Source organism: Microcaecilia unicolor, chromosome 6, assembly GCF_901765095.1.
Source record: "Microcaecilia unicolor chromosome 6, aMicUni1.1, whole genome shotgun sequence".
Classification (NCBI taxonomy): Eukaryota; Metazoa; Chordata; class Amphibia; order Gymnophiona; family Siphonopidae; genus Microcaecilia; species Microcaecilia unicolor.
This window is the reverse complement of record NC_044036.1, coordinates 240,279,336-240,298,674: the sequence shown is the minus strand read 5'-3', so window position 1 is coordinate 240,298,674 and position 19,339 is coordinate 240,279,336. Positions and strand designations below refer to the sequence as shown.

The window sequence follows — 19,339 nt, the reverse complement described above, 5'->3', positions numbered from 1 at the left end:
AAAATCTAGAACTCTATATCTAATAGATCTATACTTCAGCCTTAACTTTGATCTCTAAGAATCTGTTTATTCACCAAAAAAGTCTCCAGTTGAAGAGGATCAAGGAAAAAATAATGATTGTTCTCGAAGTCTACCAGGCATGTACAAGGACATTTTAGGAAGAAAGAGGCTTCTATGGCTAAATCCTTAGGTCTCAGCCTTAAGAAAGCCTTCTTGCAAAGTTGAGTAGGCCTGGAGATGTCAGGAATAAATTGAATTGCTTGACCACAAAAAAGAAACAACTTCTTAGGAAAATAAGCTTTAAGAATTTGTAACTTTAACTCCTCAGACTGTAAAACAGCTAACAATGTCGCCAGCTTATCTATGGTGTCCTGTGAGGATTTCAAAAACTTAGACAAGTCCAAACTGTCCAGGGAATTAATCACATCTGTTGTTGTTGCTTCTTCCTCCTTCATTTATTTGGTAGAGGTAAATAATAAATACTAACTACCTGCACTGAATCAAAATTAGATAACTGCAAAACATCATGCAAATAAATTTTAAAGAGTTCCAATGCTGATAGATAATATGTGACTGGAAAGTTAAGCAATCTCAAATTATGTGCATGCTGAGAATTCTGAATGGTCTCCATCTGTAAGTGTATCAGAAGATTGTCCTTAGTCACCGTAGTCAAAACTGCTCAATAGTTGATAAACAGTTCTCGTGCTCAACCAACTTAGATGAAGCTTCTACTGCTAATTTAGATAATGACAAGTTCTCCTGCAGTATTTTTTCCATCCGAGTTAACACACATTCAGTATCCTTTAAAGAAAGCTCAGAGGTTATTGAGGAAGTATGTGATAAAAACAAGTCTGCAGATAATTGCCCTGGAGTTGGACAGGTAATAATTGTTGACAAACTAGAAGATATAAGAGAAGGCCCAGTTACAGGAGATCCTGTATCAAGGGCACATGCTCCACCATCACTGGTGGGAGGGTAAATAAGCCGGCTGGGATAGAGGGGTTCGACTGTGAGATGAGAGGCATCAGAGAGAGATTCAACATTAGGTGGTCTAGGTAGAGGAGCGATATTAGTAACATAAAGGTCCATCGGACCTCTTACCTGTACAGTTTCCACCTTCTTAAGTGCTCCTCTTCCACTTTTCTGCTTCCCCATTCAGAGATTCGGACAAACTCCCCTGTTCCTTGCTCCTCAGTGCTCTGAAGATGCTCCAAAAGGGGAGGTTCTTCAGGCACATGCTCACAGTCACACACCTCTGCGGTAGGGCAGAGATCTTATACTTCCACTCAGGACCTGTGGGTGATGTCAATTGAGAAGCTTCCAACCTTGGTAGTGCCTGCAAGATACTCTGCACTTCTCCTTCATTTCTCAGCTGTTTCCGAGGAGCCGTGGTAGGGGTGGTAGAACTAGAGGACATGAATTGGGGTTGAAGGGAGGTAGACTTAGGAGTAACATCAGGAAATACTTTTTCACAGAGAGGGTAGTACATGCCTGGCATGCCCTTCCAGAAGAGGTAGTAGAGTCAAAAACAGTGAGCGAATTCAAAAATATGTGGGATAGACACAGGGGATGCCTAAATAGAAAGAGGATGAAAACACAACATGGCTGTTGAGGTGTTTTCTTGGTCAAGATTAGTGGGAACTGAGGCCAAATCTGGATAGACTTCTATAGTCTGTGTCCCACAAATGGCAAAAGACAGGTGAAGTTTCGGCAATTCCAGTGTTGTAGATCATTTTATTGTCATGTGCTGTGAGTGAGGATTCCATGCAGCTCAGGGGGGAGGGGAAGACATCTTGACTGGTAAGTTGCATACTGTCAGCAATACTTGGGGATGATATGTGGTTATAACCAAGACTACATCAGGATTGGCTGCCTGTATGGTTGGCATGGTGGAGGCTGGACAACCAGCATTTAAACATGGGTAACTGGGGCTTGCATAGAGTGGTGGATGTGGCTCTGGCCACCTTCTTGGGCAGACTTTGAGGATACCCACAATGAATATGCGTGTTCATTGTGGGCATCCTTACAATTTGACTGACCAGGTGGCTAATTTTTCAAAAGAGAAAAATGTCCAAAAAGTGTCATAAAGCAGCATTTGGACGAATTTCTTCTTAAAACATCCAGATCAGTACTTTTGAAACCTATTTTGCAGACGTTTATCTTTGCAATTCGTCTACTGCTTTCAAATCACAAGGGGGTGTTTAGGGCGTGCCTAACACGGATGTTTTACAGCCATAATGGAACAAAACCAAAATATGTAGGGCGAAAACTTCAATGTTTTGTTCTAGACCTGCTTTTCAAATGAAATCTCAAACGAATCTCTTCAGGGAGGGACACGAATTTAACAATACTACTAAGTCGAGGGGAGAAACTGGAGGTCCACAGAGAACTTTCTGTGGCATACATCTGCCTAGAGTTTTATTTAAAGTGCAGAACAGAAGGACTCAGTATAGGCTGCTCCTGCAGCCCGAGCTAGTTTTCAGTGAGTCATACTGCTAAATGCGGCTCACATGTACAGCTCTATACATCATAGCTTGTCCTTCAAAGGTTCACACTCTTTTTTTTTTTTTTTTTTTTTTTTTGAAAATTTTTTTAAAATCTCCTTGCATAAAGTGAAACCCCTTTCAACAAAATCTAATAAAAAATGTTCTACCAATGTTTTAGGGATTGACTTAGTATTATTATTAAATTACATTATTTCAAATGAATAAGACACAAAAGATACTGTAAATAACCAGATGACCACTGGGAGGGATTCGATGATGACCCCCCCTTACTCCCCCAGTGTTCACTGACCCCATTCCCACCCCTGAAAAATGTGAATAAAAATAGTACTCACCAGCCTCTATGACAGCCTCAGCTGTTATAGCCAGGTCCATTAGAGCAGCAGATCCCTGGAATAGTCTAGTGGTGGGTGCAGTGCACTGTAGACAAGTGGACCCAGGCCCATACCTCCCCCTACCTGTTACACTTGTGGTGGAAACTGTGAGCCCTCCAAAACTCACTAAAAACCCACTGGTTACATTTGCTATTTGGATTTTGGATGTGTCTCGAGGACTGGGTTGAGAACCCTAGAGTAGATGAATTTGCACAGAAAGGAGGTAGTGCATGCAAACTTATGCATATTCATTGCGGATATCATGAAAATCTGACTGGATAGGTGTGTCCCAAGGACTGGTTTAACAACCCCTGATCTACAAGAAACAAAGCCCCTGTAATTGGAGCTAAAGCAAAAATAGCTCCTGGCAGGGAAATATGGATGGGCCAGTCAACTAACAGCTTATCTAAGTATGAGTGGCATGTAAGCACATTATCCCTTTTAGCACTGCATCTCCTCTCTCCCCCCACCCCCCCACACACAATGTACCTGGTTAAAATCTTTAACATAGTGACTTGATGCTGTTGTATTTGTTACAGGGCACCCATGAGGGGAGATGCCCATTCATGCTGACACAGTGTCCGTCTTGTAAAAGTATGATCAAACTGAATGATATGGAACGCCATAACGAGCGGGAGTGTCCAGAGAGAAAGCTGAACTGCAAGTACTGCAAAGGGGCCTTTTACTTTCCTGAAATAAAGGTACGGTGCATTGAGCAAGGTACATACACTCATTCTCATCCCAGGCCACCATTCCTCCTCGCCATCATTCATTTGGCAGTAACATTAACTGCTCCTGCCCCCTTTGGATTCTCCTCTATATTGCCATCTCCAGCCTGCACGGGTCAAAGTTATCAAAAGTCATTCACCCAACCACTATTATACTAGGAATTGAGTGGCATGTGGCTGTGACTGTGTCAAATTTACTAAAATTGATGTTATCACATTTGCATGGAGTTCAGTTTTGTAAGGAGCATACTTTCTGATCTTATCAGAATATTGACCTGCCTTTTCAATCCTTCTGTCTAATGCAAATTTGTCTCTTATTTTTTTTATCAAATTTTAGCTTTTACTTTTTTTTTTTTTTTGTCCTGATGGGTCACAACTATTTAATGTCCCAGCTTCTTAAAAATCTTAGATGTCAGGAGATGCTGCTGATTATACATGGCACATAGTAATAGTTGTAAGTAAGCACAACAGCTTTCATAATTGTAAGCAGTAATTTCTTTTGGAAGGGAAATGTGATTGATTTTTCTTAAATTGTTTTGTATATATAGTGACTTGGAGCCCTTTTACTAAAGCTTAGCATGCATTAATGGAATTAGCCATGCGCTAAGGCCCAGATTCAATATATGACGCTCAAAAATCATCACTGGAAAGTCAGCGCTATTTTATAATGGGTACAGAAAGATGTGTCCATAGCATTGAGTGCCAATTTTAGCGCACAAATTTGGGCACCAGGACTTATACCTGCTGAAACGGGTGCATATCTCCAGTATACTATAACATTGCACACAAATTTTAGGAATGCCCCTGATCGCCCATGTACGTCTCATGGGTACATCCACTTTTGAGTTGCACACCATGGAATTTGGGCACAAATTGTTATAGAATAGTGCGTAAAATTATGTGTACACAAATCTAAATTCCATATCATCATGCTGATCAATCCATAGACTGGTGGGTTGTGTCCATCTACCAGCAGGTGGAGATAGAGAGCAAAGCTTTTGCCTCCCTATATGTGGTCATGTGCTGCCGGAAACTCCCCAGTATGTTCTCTATCTCAGCAGGTGGTGGTCACACACAGCAGCAGCTCTGGCTAGGTCTTCAAGCCTAATTTTTAGGTTTTGTTGAGTACCTGGGGTTGAGGGCTCTTCTTGAGCAAGTGCAAACCTGGTGGCGCCAGGTCCCTCCTTTTCTCCCCCCTCCCGCTGGCTCCGTTGGAAAAAAAAAAAAAAATTTTGGACGTCCTTAAGGGCGTTTATTTCAACGTGCCGCGCTTTTTCAGCAGAGGACGGGACCCTCGATCTCTGGGAGTAGATGCTCTTCTCCAACAGTGGCCGACACAGGAGCTTCTCTATGTGTTCCCGCCCTGGCCCATGTTGGGCAGGGTGCTAGACCGGGTGGCAAAGCATCCGGGCCGGATAATCCTGGTGGGTCCGGACTGGCCCAGACATCCCTGGTATGCGGACTTGATCAGGCTCTCAGTGGACGACCCTCTGCGACTGCCAGTGGAGCAGGGCCTGTTGCATCAGGGTCCCGTGGTGATGGAGGATCCCTCCCCCTTTGGTCTTACGGCCTGGCTATTGAGCGGCAGCGTCTGAGGAAGAAGGGCTTCTCAGACAAGGTCATCGCCACTATGCTGAGAGCGAGGAAGCGCTCTACTTCTACTGCTTACGCCAGGGTTTGGCGTACCTTTGCAGCGTGGTGTGAAGCAGGCTCACTTTCTCCCTTCACTGCTCCAATCTTGTCAGTGTTGGCGTTCCTGCAAGAATGTCTGGAGAAAGGCCTGTCGCTCAGTTCCCTTAAAGTCCAGGTAGCGGCTCTGGCTTGCTTCAGGGGCCGCCTGAAGGGTGCTTCCCTGGCTTCGCAGCCAGATGTGGTACGTTTTCTCAAGAGAGTTAATCACCTGCGCCCTCCTCTGCGCTCAGTGGTGCCTGCGTGGAATCTCAACCTGGTGCTAAGAGCCTTGCAGAAGCCACCTTTTGAACCCTTGTCGAGGGCATCTCTGAAAGACCTGACGTTGAAAGCAGTCTTTTTGGTGGCTATCACTTCAGCCAGAAGAGTTTCCGAGCTCCAGGCACTCTCATGTCGAGAGCCCTTTCTGCAGGTCACTGAGGCAGGAGTGTCTATTCGCACAGTGCCTTCCTTCCTGCCCAAGATTGTTTCTCGCTTCCATGTGAATCAGCAGCTCTGTCTCCCTTCCTTTCGTAGGGAGGACTACCCAGAGGAATACTCTGCTCTCAAATATCTAGATGTGAGACGAGTCATCATCAGATACTTGGAAGTGACCAATGATTTCCGGAAGTCGGATCATCTGTTTGTCCTGTTTGCAGGTCCTCGTAAGGGTCTGCAGGCTGCTAAGCCTACAGTGGCAAGATGGGTCAAGGAATCCATTGCAGCGGCTTATGTGGCCGCGGGGAAGGTACCGCCTATCCAGCTGAAGGCTCACTCCACTAGAGCTCAGGCGGCCTCGATGGCAGAGGCCGGGTCCGTCTCCTTGGAAAAGATTTGCAAGGCGGCAACTTGGGCATCGGCCCATACCTTCTCCAGACATTACCGCTTGACTGTGGCTGCTCGGGCGGAGGCCCGGTTTGGAGCTTCAGTGTTGCGGTCAGGGATTTCAATGTCCCGCCCCGGGTGAGTACTGCTTCGGTACATCCTACCAGTCTATGGATTGATCAGCATGATGGATATGGAAGGTAAAATTATGTATCATACCTGATAATTTTCTTTCCATTAATCATAGCTGATCAATCCATAGCCCCTCCCAGATATCTGTACTGTTTATATTCTGGTTGCATTTCAGGTTCAAGTTTAGTCTTCAGTTCCTGTTCAGGAGGACTTCGTGTTCAAGTTTTTTTCAATTGGAATCTTCAAGAGTTGAGACGAGTTTGTGTTACAGTGAGCTGCTGCATTCCTCTCCCCTCCGTTTTACGGGGCTGGATTGAGACTTAAATTCTGCCGGCGCTCCCTCCCGCTTCGTGCGGCTGTAGGGCAGCTTTGTACCCCTCCCGCTTCGGCGGTGTTAGGGTCAGTCAGCTCCTCCCGCGGTTGCGGTTGCAGGATAAGCCAGATCCCCCCGCATCGGCGGTGTGGTGTCCCTCCCCTGCTCCGCGGGGATGAGCTGGACGGATTCCCTTCCCCCACTTGTGTGGGGATGAGCTGGGTTAATTCCCCTCCCCCGTTTCGGCGGTGGTGAGCTGGGCAGAGTGTCCCTTTGTGGGTGTAATTCTCTAAGTGCTGAGTCCTGCGGATGGAGCTTTGATATCGACATACTGAGGAGTTTCCGGCAGCACATGACCACATATAGGGAGGCAAAAGCTTTGCTCTCTATCTCCACCTGCTGGTAGATGGACACAACCCACCAGTCTATGGATTGATCAGCTATGATTAATGGAAAGAAAATTATCAGGTATGATACATAATTTTACCTTACTTAAGTGTTCACCCACTCGCACCTTGATCTTTCTAATGGTGTACCCTATGTACCACCTACCACAAGGGCAATTTATACCATATTAGCCGTTGAGCCCGTAAAAACGGGCTGGTATAGAGGTTTTCCTCCCCCCTTGGTGCCATTTGTTGCCAATCAGCTCTCAATGGCACTAATTGATTCAACCAGTTTTAGTTGGGCACACACATAGAATCTGGAGTGGAGGAGTAGCGTAATGGTTAGTGCAACGGGCTTTGATCCTGGCAACCTGGGTTTGATTCCCACTGCAGCTCCTTGTGACCTTGGGCAAGTCACTAAACACTCCATTGCTCCAGGTACAAAAAAACCCCTTAGATTGTGAGCCCCCTAGTACCTGTATATAATGTGTACAGCGCTGCGTATGTCTAGTAGCGCTATAGAAATGATTAGTAGTAGTAGTAAATGTTAAGAATCCCGTAGGTATAAAATGGACTTCTTAGCGTTTAACATGTGCTAATTCCATGTGCACATGCTAAGCTTTAGTAAAAGGGCCACATAGTTATTTAAGGAATGTTGGTATTTCGTTAATGGAAACAATGATTTTTTTTCCATAAGCTATACCTCCTGTTTCTCTTGCTTTTTTTCCTTCTAGTATTCCTAAATCATGTAGTATGCCCTTTTCTTGCTCTGTCCACAGCCACAGAGCTCTTGGTCTATGACCTCTTCCCCAACTGTTATGCTTGGCCTCCAAGAGGACTTTTGTTCTTTTATGATATTCTGCTTACCTTCATTTTTCCTTTTATGATATTCTGCTTTATCCTCATCTTTGAAACGTAGACACTGCCTGCGACTAAAAGGGTCACTGACCTGTTTCAGAGCCAACCAGGTTTGTGTAATTTGCTTCTTGACACCTCTGTCACAACTTACAAGGGGCTGTGAGGGCTAATTCTGCTGTTTCTAGTTATTCTGCGAAGTAGGAACTAGGTTTCAGAAATTTAACTGCATTGTAGGGCATCATATTGATCTGGGTTATCAGGCTAGCCCAACGGGAGAATCCAGTACTATGATATTTGTAAAGTTGTCCCTGTAAAATGAATGCTATTAGCTTAACAGGAAGAGAGAAACACAGACATGGGCAGAACCATGTGTTTTAACAAATCAAATTTGTCTAAATAGGAATCAATTTAGTCTCAACTTCCTCCTAATCTTAATTAGAAACAAAACAGGAAAGTATATATATCAATACAATATACAAAATACTCTTTATTAGCAAAATCACATATATATAATATAATAATAGTTCCTTACATATCAAAACACAACACATTAAAAATAACATACAGCCACCATTCATACTTCATTCATTCTCATACTTCTCAAAATTCAAAGATTAAAATACAACATTTGAAATAGAAATGACCATCAGTAAATAAACCACATATATCATTGAGTCCTTCTGTGAGGTTCTTCAGTCTGTTTGGGATATTACACACCCTTCAGCCACCAATCTTCAATTGTTTAATCCTTCATGCAAAGGTTCAGAACCTAACAGACTTAACAGGATTAACAGACTCAGCCCGATGGTCTTTCTTTACTGTTTTTCATCTTGTTTCAAAAATCCACATCAAATAGCACATCTGAATTATGCCAAAGTTTTACATGATTTAATACTTTTTGCTTTTTGTTTTAGCTCTTCTCAGCTCGACACAACCACTTGTCCCGCACAATTGGCGTCTCAATCATGTGTTTCGCCACTCACTTGGCGTCATCAGGAGCTGTTATACTGTGTGAAAGATATGCACAAAACACCACTACTATCAATATTATCCTCATAACCCCTCCAAGAATATATTATCCAAGCAACTTACCACAAGCAAATATCAATCTATAGCAAGCCATTACTGGGGATCACAGAGTCAGACCAAATACTTCATTATGTCCTCTCAGATATCGCTGCAACAGCAATGGGCCCCATTATATATAGAGCACCCATTAACCAATCAAAAGGGCTGAAGGAAGTGACGCATATGATTACACAATTATCTTACTAAGTCCCATTCAATCTCTCGATTGAGACCTACAGGTTCTAATGTATCAGAAAATATATTTTTGTTCTAATCTATGTAATTTCTGAGGTATATTACCCCCATGATTGTTATGAAATTGATACAGAACAATAAATCTAAATTCTGCCAAATCATGTGCGACTTCTATCCAGTGGGTTACAAGGGGAGCCTCCAGTTTTTGTAATCTAATATTCCATATCATCATGCTGATCAATCCATAGACTGGTGGGTTGTGTCCATCTACCAGCAGGTGGAGATAGAGAGCAAAGCTTTTGCCTCCCTATATGTGGTCATGTGCTGCCGGAAACTCCTCAGTATGTTCTCTATCTCAGCAGGTGGTGGTCACACCCGCTGGCTCTGTAAAAAAAAAAAAATTTTGAATGTCCTTAAGGGCGTTTATTTCGACGTTTATTTAAACATTATTGCAGCTACTCACGGGACACCAGGTCGTTACAGCTCGGAGCGAGAAGCAGGTAATTTTACCTTTTTATAGCGGGCAGGGGGTTCCCCGATCGATCTCCATGTAGCCTATGGCGTCGGAGGGCGAGGGCGCGAAAAATCGCTCCCCGGACAGCGTGTGCGCTTCTAGCGGGGGTCTTAAAGTCTGATTAGCCCTTGTTGGGTGTCAGTTTGGAGGCCGGTCAGTGTCCCGGGTCTTCCTCCGGTGTGGCAGTTTTTCCCGCCATAAACGCCCATCCCCGCTGCTCGCCTCCGCCATCTTGGCCGGCCACTCTGCTCGGACGGCTTCTTCTTGGGCCGCCCTTGAGCTGGGAGAAGTTAATGCCATGGCCGCCCTTGATTTGGGCAACGGCAAAAAAGCGGCTAAAGTTAAGCGCCGTTCTTCCCACGCGGCTCCTTCGCGGAGTGTCGCGCCGGACGCCATCTTGGATGCACAGCATGTTTTCTCCCCCGCTCTTGCGAGCACCCGGTTGAGGGTGTGTCTAGGGCTGTGGCCCAGGCTGCTGAAGTGCACAGTCTGGGGGGTTTCTCCCCCGAGTTTATTTTGCTGCTGCATCAGGCCTTCCTTATGCAAAACGCTGCCCCTTCTCCCTTGTCTGATAAAGGGGTTGAGGCCCCCGGAAGTAAACGCCCTCGGGTGGATTCCCAGGCCTTAGAGGACTCTGTTTCCTCTGATGTAGATGAGGGCAGCGTATCTGAGTTCTCCCAACGGTCCTTTGGGGATTCCTTGGAGGAGACGGATTCCCGCTCGGATGGAGCGGATGACCCCTCTGCAGCGCGGATCTTTCGCTCAGAGGATTTGCCCAACCTGTTAGTGCAGGCCATGAGCATTTTGATGATTTCCTCTCCGGAAGACGTCTCTCCCTCAGCCCCTGTTGGCTCCGCCATTATGCTGGGGACGAAGCGCCCGCCTAGAACCTTCCACGTGCATGATGCCATGCACACCTTAATTTCGGCTCAATGGGATGTCCCGGAAGCGAGCCTCAAGTGGCTAGGGCTATGTCCCGCCTCTATCCTTTGCCTGAAAGTGAACGGGAGGCCTTCTTTGGCCTACCGTGGATTCTTTAATCACTGCGGTGACTAAGAAAACGGCGTTGCCGGTGGAAGGTGGCACGGCCCTAAAGGACGCCCAAGACAGAAGATTGGAGGCGGATTTAAGGTCGTCCTTCGAGGCGGCTGCCTAAGTTTGCAGGCCTCAGTTTGCGGCTCCTATGTGGCCAGGGCGTGCCTGACGATTGTGCAGCGGGCTTCCCCCTCGGATCCTTCCTTGAGGGCTGACTGGCCGGCCCTAGAATCGGGCTTGGCTTATTTGGCAGACTTACTGTATGATGTCTTGAGAGCCGGCTAAAGGTATGGCTCAGACAGTCCTCTGCGCGGCGGTGGCTTTGGCTGAAACATTGGTCTGCTGACCACGCCTCTAAGTCCCGCCTGGCTAAGTTGCCTTTTAAAGGCAAGCTGCTCTTTGGGGTCGAGCTGGACAAAATTGTGACCGATCTCGGCACGTCTAAGGGCAAGAGGTTACCAGAGGTCAGGGCTCGGGCCAGTGCTCGCCCCGGTATCTCCAGAGACGGTTTCAGGAAGCCCGTCGGGTACCGCCCGGGCAAGTTGGGCTCCTCTGCCCCCTCTTCCTTCAAGAGGAATTTCTCCCCCAAGCAGCATTCCTTTCGCAGAGACCGCCGTCCCGGAGGTGCGCCCTCCGGTCCTCCCCCAGGGTCTCGTACCCAATGACGGGGTCCTGGTCCCATGGCCCAGTGCAGATTGGAGGACGCCTGTCCTCGTTTCTGGGCGAGTGGACCAGGGTAACTTGAGACACTTGGGTGCTGGAAGTCATCAGAAACGGCTACAAGCTAGAGTTCTGCCGACCCTTAAGAGACGGGTTTGTACTGTCTCGCCTGCAAGTCTCCGTCAAAGCTGTGGCAGTGCAGCAGACCTTGGACAATCTGATCCCCTGGGGTGCGGTCGGTTCCGGTGCCAGAAAATCAGCTTGCAAGGGGGACGTTACTACCCATTTACTTTGTGGTCCCAAAGAAAGAGGTTCTGTACGGCCTATCCTCGACCTCAAAGGGGTCAATCGGGCCTTGAAGTAGTTCGGCACTTTCGCATGGAGACTCTCCACTCGGTTATAGCGCAGTGAAGGGCAGGGGAGTTCCTGGCATCCTTGGACATCAGGAAGCGTACTTGCATATTCCCTCTGGCCTCCTCATCAACGCTTTCTGCGTTTGCAGTCCTGGGCCGACACTTCCAGTGTCAGAGCCCTCCCTTGCGGGTGGCTACTGCTCCGCGGACCTTCGCCAAAGTAAATGGTGGTCATCGCGGCCTTCCTGCGAAAGGAAGGAGTACAAGTCCATCCTTATCTGGACGACTAGTTGATCCGAGCCCCCTCTTATGCAGAGTGCGGCAAAGCTGTGGACCGGGTGATTGCTCTTTTGAGCTCCCTGGGGTGGATCATCAACTGGGAGAAAAGCCAGCTGTGCCCGACTCAGTCCCTGGAGTATCTGGGAGTTCGATTCGACACCCAAGTGGGCAGAGTGTTCCTGCCGGACAATCGGATTGTCAAGCTTCAGGCTCAGGTGGACCAGTTCCTCGTAGCCTCTCCGCTTCGGCTTGGGACTATGTGCAGCTGTTGGGCTCTATGACGGCCACGATGGAAGTAGTGCCCTGGGCCAGGGCTCATATGAGACCACTACAACACTCTCTGCTGCAGCGCTGGACTCCAGTGTCGGAGGATTATGCTGTGCGCTTTCCCTTGGACCCAGCAGTGCGCAAGGCGCTGAGCTGGTGGCTGAAGACAGACAAGTTGTCTGCAGGGATGCCTCTTGTGACCCCGGAGTGGATTGTCGTCACGACGGACGCCTCTTTGACGGGCTGAGGAGCCCACTGCTTGGGAAGGACAGCGCAGGGGCTCTGGTCTCCTGCAGAGGCAAAGTGGTCTATCAACCTCCTGGAACTCAGAGCCATTCGGTTGGCGCTTTTGAAGTTCCTCCCGGTACTGGCGTTGAAGCCAGTACGGGTACTGTCGGACAATGCCACGGCTGTGGCCTATGTCAACCGCCAGGGAGGTACCAAGAGCGCCCCTCTAGCCAAGGAAGCCATGAATCTATGCCAGTGGGCGGAAGCGAACCTGGAACAGCTGTCAGCGGCCCACATTGCCGGAGTCATGAATGTCAAGGCGGACTTTCTCAGTCGCTATACCTTGGATCCCGGAGAGTGGCAGTTATCGGCTCAGGCGTTCTTGGACATCACGAAGCGCTGGGGCCAGCCGAGCCTAGATCTGATGGCGTCATCGGCCAATTGCCAAGTGCCGCGCTTTTTCAGCAGAGGACGGGACCCTCGATCTCTGAGAGTAGATGCTCTTCTCCAACAGTGGCCGACACAGGTGCTTCTCTATGTGTTCCCGCCCTGGCCCATGTTGGGCAGGGTACTAGACCGGGTGGCAAAGCATCCGGGCCGAATAATCCTGGTGGGTCCCGACTGGCCCAGACGTCCTTGGTACGCGGACTTGATAAGGCTATCAGTGGACGACCCTCTGCGGCTGCCAGTGGAGCAGGGCCTGTTGCATCAGGGTCTCGTGGTGATGGAGGATCCCTCCCCCTTTGGTCTTACGGCCTGGCTATTGAGCGGCAGTGTCTGAGGAAGAGGGGCTTCTCAGACAAGGTCATCGCCACTATGCTGAGAGCGAGGAAGCGCTCTACTCTACTGCTTACGCCAGGGTTTGGCGTACCTTTGCAGCGTGGTGTGAAGCAGGCTCACTTCTCCCTTCACTGCTCCAATTTCTTCAGTTCTGGTGTCCTGCAAGAAGGTCTGGAGAAAGGCCTGTCGCTCAGTTCCCTTAAAGTCCAGGTAGCGGCTCTGGCTTGCTTCAGGGGCCGCATGAAGGGTGCTTCCCTGGCTTCGCAGCCAGATGTGGTGCGTTTTCTCAAGGGAGTTAATCACCTGCGCCCTCCTCTGCACTCATTGGTGCCTGCGTGGAATCTCAACCTGGTGCTAAGAGCCTTGCAGAAGCCGCCTTTTGAACCCTTGTCGAGGGCATCTCTGAAAGACCTGACGTTGAAAGCAGTCTGTTTGGTGGCTATCACTTCAGCCAGAAGAGTTTCCGAGCTCCAGGCACTCTCATGTCGAGAGCCTTTTCTGCAGTTCACTGAGGCAGGAGTGACTATTCGCACAGTGCCTTCCTTCCTGCTCAAGATTGTTTCTCGCTTCCATGTGAATCAGCAGCTCTGTCTCCCTTCCTTTCGTAGGGAGGACTACCCAGAGGAATACTCTGCTCTCAAATATCTGGATGTGAGATGAGTCATCATCAGATACTTGGAAGTGACCAATGATTTCCGAAAATCGGATCATCTGTTTGTCCTGTTTGCAGGTCCTTGTAAGGGTCTGCAGGCTGCTAAGCCTACATTGGCAAGATGGGTCGAGGAAGCCATTGCAGCGGCTTATGTGGCCGCGGGGAAGGTGCCCGCCTATTCAGCTGAAGGCTCACTCCACTAGAGCTCAGGCGGCCTCGATGGCAGAGGCCGGGTCCGTCTCCTTGGAAGAGATATGCAAGGCGGAAACTTGGGCATCGGCCCATACCTTCTCCAGGCATTACCGCTTGACTGTGGCGGCTCGGGCGGAGGCCCGGTTTGGAGCTTTAGTGTTGCGGTCAGGGATTTCTATGTCCCGCCCTGGGTGATTACTGCTTCGGTACATCCCACCAGTCTATGGATTGATCAGCATGATGATATGGAAGGTAAAATTATGTATCATACCTGATAATTTTCTTCCATTAATCATAGCTGATCAATCCATAGCCCCTCCCAGATATCTGTACTGTTTATATTCTGGTTGCATTTCAGCTTCAAGTTTAGTCTTCAGTTCCTGTTCAGGAGGACTTCGTGTTCAAGTTTTTTCAATTGGATTCTTCAAGAGTTGAGACGGTTTGTGTTACAGTGAGCTGCTGCATTCCTCTCCCCTCCGTTTTACGGGGCTGGATTGAGACATAAATTCTGCCGGCGCTCCCTCCCGCTTTGTGCGGCTGTAGGGCAGCTTTGTACCCCTCCCGCTTCGGCGGTGTTAGGGTCAGTCAGCTCCTCCCGCGGTTGCGGTTGCAGGATAAGCCAGATCCCCCCGCATCGGCGGGTGGTGTCCCTCCCCCGCTCCGCGGGGATGAGCTGGACGGATTCCCCTCCCCCCCACTTGTGTGGGGATGAGCTGGGTTAATTCCCCTCCCCCGTTTCGGCGGTGGTGAGCTGGGCAGAGTGTCCCTTTGTGGGTGTAATTCTCTAAGTGCTGAGTCCTGCGGATGGAGCTTTGATATCGATATACTAAGGAGTTTCCGGCAGCACATGACCACATATAGGGAGGCAAAAGCTTTGCTCTCTATCTCCACCTGCTGGTAGATGGACACAACCCACCAGTCTATGGATTGATCAGCTATGATTAATGGAAAGAAAATTATCAGGTATGATACATAATTTTACCTTACTTAAGTGTTCACCCACTTGCACCTTGATCTTTCTAATGGTGTACCCTATGTACCACCTACCACAAGGGCAATTTATACCATACTAGCCGTTGAGCCCGTAAAAACGGGCTGGTATAGAGGTTTTCCTCCCCCCGCGGTCACCACCGCTCCCCTCCCCCCCGCGAAGTCGCCACCGCTCCCCCCCCCCTCGAAGTTGTCGCCGCCGCCACCCCTCCACCTGGTCCGGGCCCTCTCTTCACTTCTGAACTTACAGATCCATTCGCCGAATGCAGCAACGCACATCAGCTGAGCTGCCCCTTTCTTCTCTGCCTGTGTGTGTCCCGCCCTCGCTGACGTTACGTCACAGGAGGGCGGGGCCACAGGCAAAGAAGGAAGGGCTCACTGCAGCTCAGCTGATGTGCGTTGGTGCGTTCGGCGAATGGATCTGTAAGTTCAGAAGGGAAGAGAGGGCCCAGGCCGGGTGGAGGGGTGGCGCGGCGACTCCGAGTGGGGGGGGGGAGCGGTAGCAACGTTGGCGACGCAGTTTTCCCTCTCTGTCCCGCCCCCCCCGTCATCACGTATTGACGCGGGGGCGGGACAGAGAGGGAAGTCTTACTGCGCATTTGCAGTGAGTACGGTCACTTGCCGTTTATATGTTTGATATTACTTTACTCGAACTACAATCTGTACGACATCTCAGGAAGTGACGCCTACCATTTCCAAAAATGACACAGAGTACACATGCTGTATTTACAGTAATTACGCTTTTCACATCTCAAATGCCCACCAATGCAAGGTCCCCCAGACGTACCATTCCTATTCCCAGATAGAAGCTCTCCAAGATTTCTGGCTCTTCTATATGATATTTGAGGGGGCTCCTTAAAAATGGAATGGATACCCAAAATACCCCAATGTTTAACAAGTATATTACGTAATTGCATAGTTTGTTTCGAATATGGCAAAATGCAAGTGATGCGATCATTCGCTTCTTTAACCTGCTTCTTATACAATACATTAGAACCTGTAGATCTCAATCAAGAGATTGAATGGGACTTAGTAAGATAATTGTGTAATCATATGCTTCACTTCCTTCAGCCCTTTTGATTGGTTAATGGGTGCCCTATATATATTGGGGCCCATTGCTGTTGTAGCGATATCTGACTGAGAGGACATAATGAAGTATTTGGTCTGACTCTGTGATCCCCAGTAATGGCTTGCTATAGATTGATATTTGCTTGTGGTAAGTTGCTTGGATAATATAATATATTCTTGGAGGGGTTTATGAGAATAATATTGATAGTAGTGGTGCTTTGTGCATATCTTTCACACAGTATAACAGCTCCTGATGACGCCAAGTGAGTGGCGAAACACATGATTGAGACGCTAATTGTGCAGCTCAAGTGGTTGTGTCGAGCTGAGAAGAGCTAAAGCAAAAAGTATTAAATCATGTAAAACTTTGGCATAATTCAGATGTGCTATTTGATGTGGATTTTTGAAACGAGATGAAAAATGGAAAAGAAAGACCATTGGGCTGAGTCTGTTAAGTCTGTTAGGTTCTGAACCTTTGCGTGAAGGATTAAACAATTGAAGATTGGTGGCTGAAGGGTGGGTAATATCCCGAACTGACTGAAGAACCTCACAGAAGGACTCAATGATATATGTGGTTTATTTACTGATGATCATTCTATTTCAAATGTTGTATTTTAATCTTTGAATTTTGAGAAGTATGAGAATGAATGAAGTATGAATGGTGGCTGTATGTTATTTTTAATGTGTTGTGTTTTGATATGTAGGAACTATTATCATACTATATATATGTGATTCAGAACCATGTGTTTACCATATGGTAGCAGTCTGGGTAAGGACATATATCACTCAACCATGTCAGTGAGGAAAACCACTAGTGTTGTTTATTTATTTATTTATTTATTTTTAAGCAAAACCAGAAAAGCAGACGTAGGCACAACACTATAAAAAACAACATAAAAATCCTAGATCCAAGTAGCACCAGATAATTACAAATATAATGAAATCAGTTTAAAGATCCACATCCACCCTCGACGACAGTTGTACATGAAATGGGTACTTTAAAACTTTATACAAATTCGTTAAAGAGGAAAACTCCCCCCCAATCCCCCACCCCAACCCCTTCCAATAGTTGTCCAGGAAAGAATTCTCCACATGTAACTGATAACAACAATCAAGCTGAACAGTGTCTGAGAAAGGGTTCCCAATCAGCTTCTCACCTATGCAAGGAACGTCTATGAGTAGCCAGCAAATGCTCCGTCACAGATATACCAGAGCTTATTGATGCATTTCACCAAAGTTGAGACATTCTGTTGCTTCCAGTATGAGGCCATGTTGTTGAAGGATAGGAAACAGAGAGTGGGGTTAAATGGGCAGTATTCACAATGGAGAAGGGTAAGTTAGTGGGGTTCCTCAGGGGTCTGTGCTAGGACCGCTGCTTTTAATATATTTATAAATGATTTTTAGAGATGGAGTAACTAGCGAGGTAATTAAATTTGCTGAGGACACAAAAGTTATTCAAAGTCGTTAACTCGCGACAGGATTGTGAAGAATTACAGAAGGACCTTACGAGACTGGGAGACTAGGCGCTAAATGGCAGATGACGTTTAATGTGAGCAATTGCAAGGTGATGCATGTGGGAAAAAAGAACCCGAATTATAGCTACGTCATGCAAGGTTCCACGTTAGGAGTTACGGACCAAGAAAGGGATCTGGGTGTCGTCATCGATAATACACTGAAACCTTCTGCTCAGTGTGCTGCTGCGGCTCGGAAAGCGAATAGAATGTTGGGTATTATTAGGAAAGGTATGGAAAACAAGTGTGAGGATGTTATAATGCCGTTATATTGCTCCATGGTGCGACCGCACTTTGAGTACTGTGTTCAATTCTGGTCGCCGCATCTCAAGAAAGATATAGTGGAATTGGAAAAGGTGCAGCGAAGGGCGACTAAAATGATAGCGGGGATGGGACGACTTCCCTATGAAGAAAGACTAAGGAGGCTAGGGCTTTTCAGCTTGGAGAAGAGACGGCTGAGGGGAGACATGATAGAGGTTTATAAAATAATGAGTGGAGTGGAACAGGTGGATGTGAAGCGTCTGTTCACGCTTTCCAAAAATACTAGGACTAGGGGGCATGCGATGAAACTACAGTGTAGTAAATTTAAAACAAATCGGAGAAAACATTTCTTCACCCAATGCGTAATTAAACTCTGGAATTCGTTGCCGGAGAACGTGGTGAAGGCGGTTAGCTTAGCAGAGTTTAAAAATGGGTTAGACGGTTTCCTAAAGGACAAGTCCATAAACCGCTACTAAATGGACTTGGGAAAAATCCACAATTCCGGGAATAACATGTATAGAATGTTTGTACGTTTGGGAAGCTTGCCAGGTGCCCTTGGCTTGGATTGGTCGCTGTCGTGGACAGGATGCTGGGCTCGATGGACCCTTGGTCTTTTCCCAGTGTGGCATTACTTATGTACTTATGTTGCATGACGTACAAAGAGGGCTAGAGGCTGTTTAAGTCCAGATACTTTCTTGGGAAACAAGAAAAACTCAGGAGACCAAGGAATTGGGTGGTCCAACCAGTTCTGTAACCTATGCTATATCACCCTCCACAAAGCCTGGGCCTTCACACAGGGCCACGAAATATGACCCATAGTTCCAATTTCACCACATCTCCTCTGACACAAGGCAGAAGTACCCGGAAAAATGTGTTGTAAACAGGCAGGTGTGAGATACCAGTGGAACAGAACTTTGACAACATTTTTCTTAAAAGGCACAGAAACCTTCAACAGTGCCTTTTCCAAGCTGCTTCACTCATCCTCAGCCAACCCCAGCCCCAGCTCACGTTGCCAGTTTAAGCGGTGCAAGGTATAAGAGGGGAGATCCGGGAAGTTATAGACCGGTGAGTCTTACGTCGGAGCCGGGCAAAATGGTAGAGACTATTATAAGAACAAAATTACAGAGCATATTCAAAAGCATGGATTAATGAGACAAAGCCAACATGGATTTACTGAAGGGAAATCTTGCCTCACCAATCTATTACATTTCTTTTGAAGGGGTGAACAAACATGTGGATAAAGGTCAGCCAGTTGATATTTATGTATCTGGATTTTCAAAAGGCATTTAACAAAGTACCTCATGAAAGACTCCAGAGGAAATTGAAGAGTCATGGGATAGGAGGTAGTATCCTATTGTGGATTAAAAACTGCTTAAAAGATAGAAAACAGAGAGTAGGGTTAAATGGTCAGTATTCTCAATGGAGAAGGGTAGTTAGTGGGGTTCCCCAGGGCTCTGTGCTGGGACCGCTGCTTTTTAACATAATTTATAAATGACCTAGA

The 19,339-nt window shown here is 47.3% G+C and overlaps 1 protein-coding gene across 1 annotated transcript in view; it reads left to right on the top strand.

Annotated features, from left to right (window-relative positions):
* The window catches only part of TRAF2 (TNF receptor associated factor 2), a 269,754-nt gene that overhangs the window by 146,331 nt on the left and 104,084 nt on the right, over positions 1–19,339 (top strand). Inside the window, 1 exon segment of the mRNA XM_030206936.1 lies at positions 3,418–3,579. Coding sequence (XP_030062796.1) covers positions 3,418–3,579 — 162 coding nt within the window.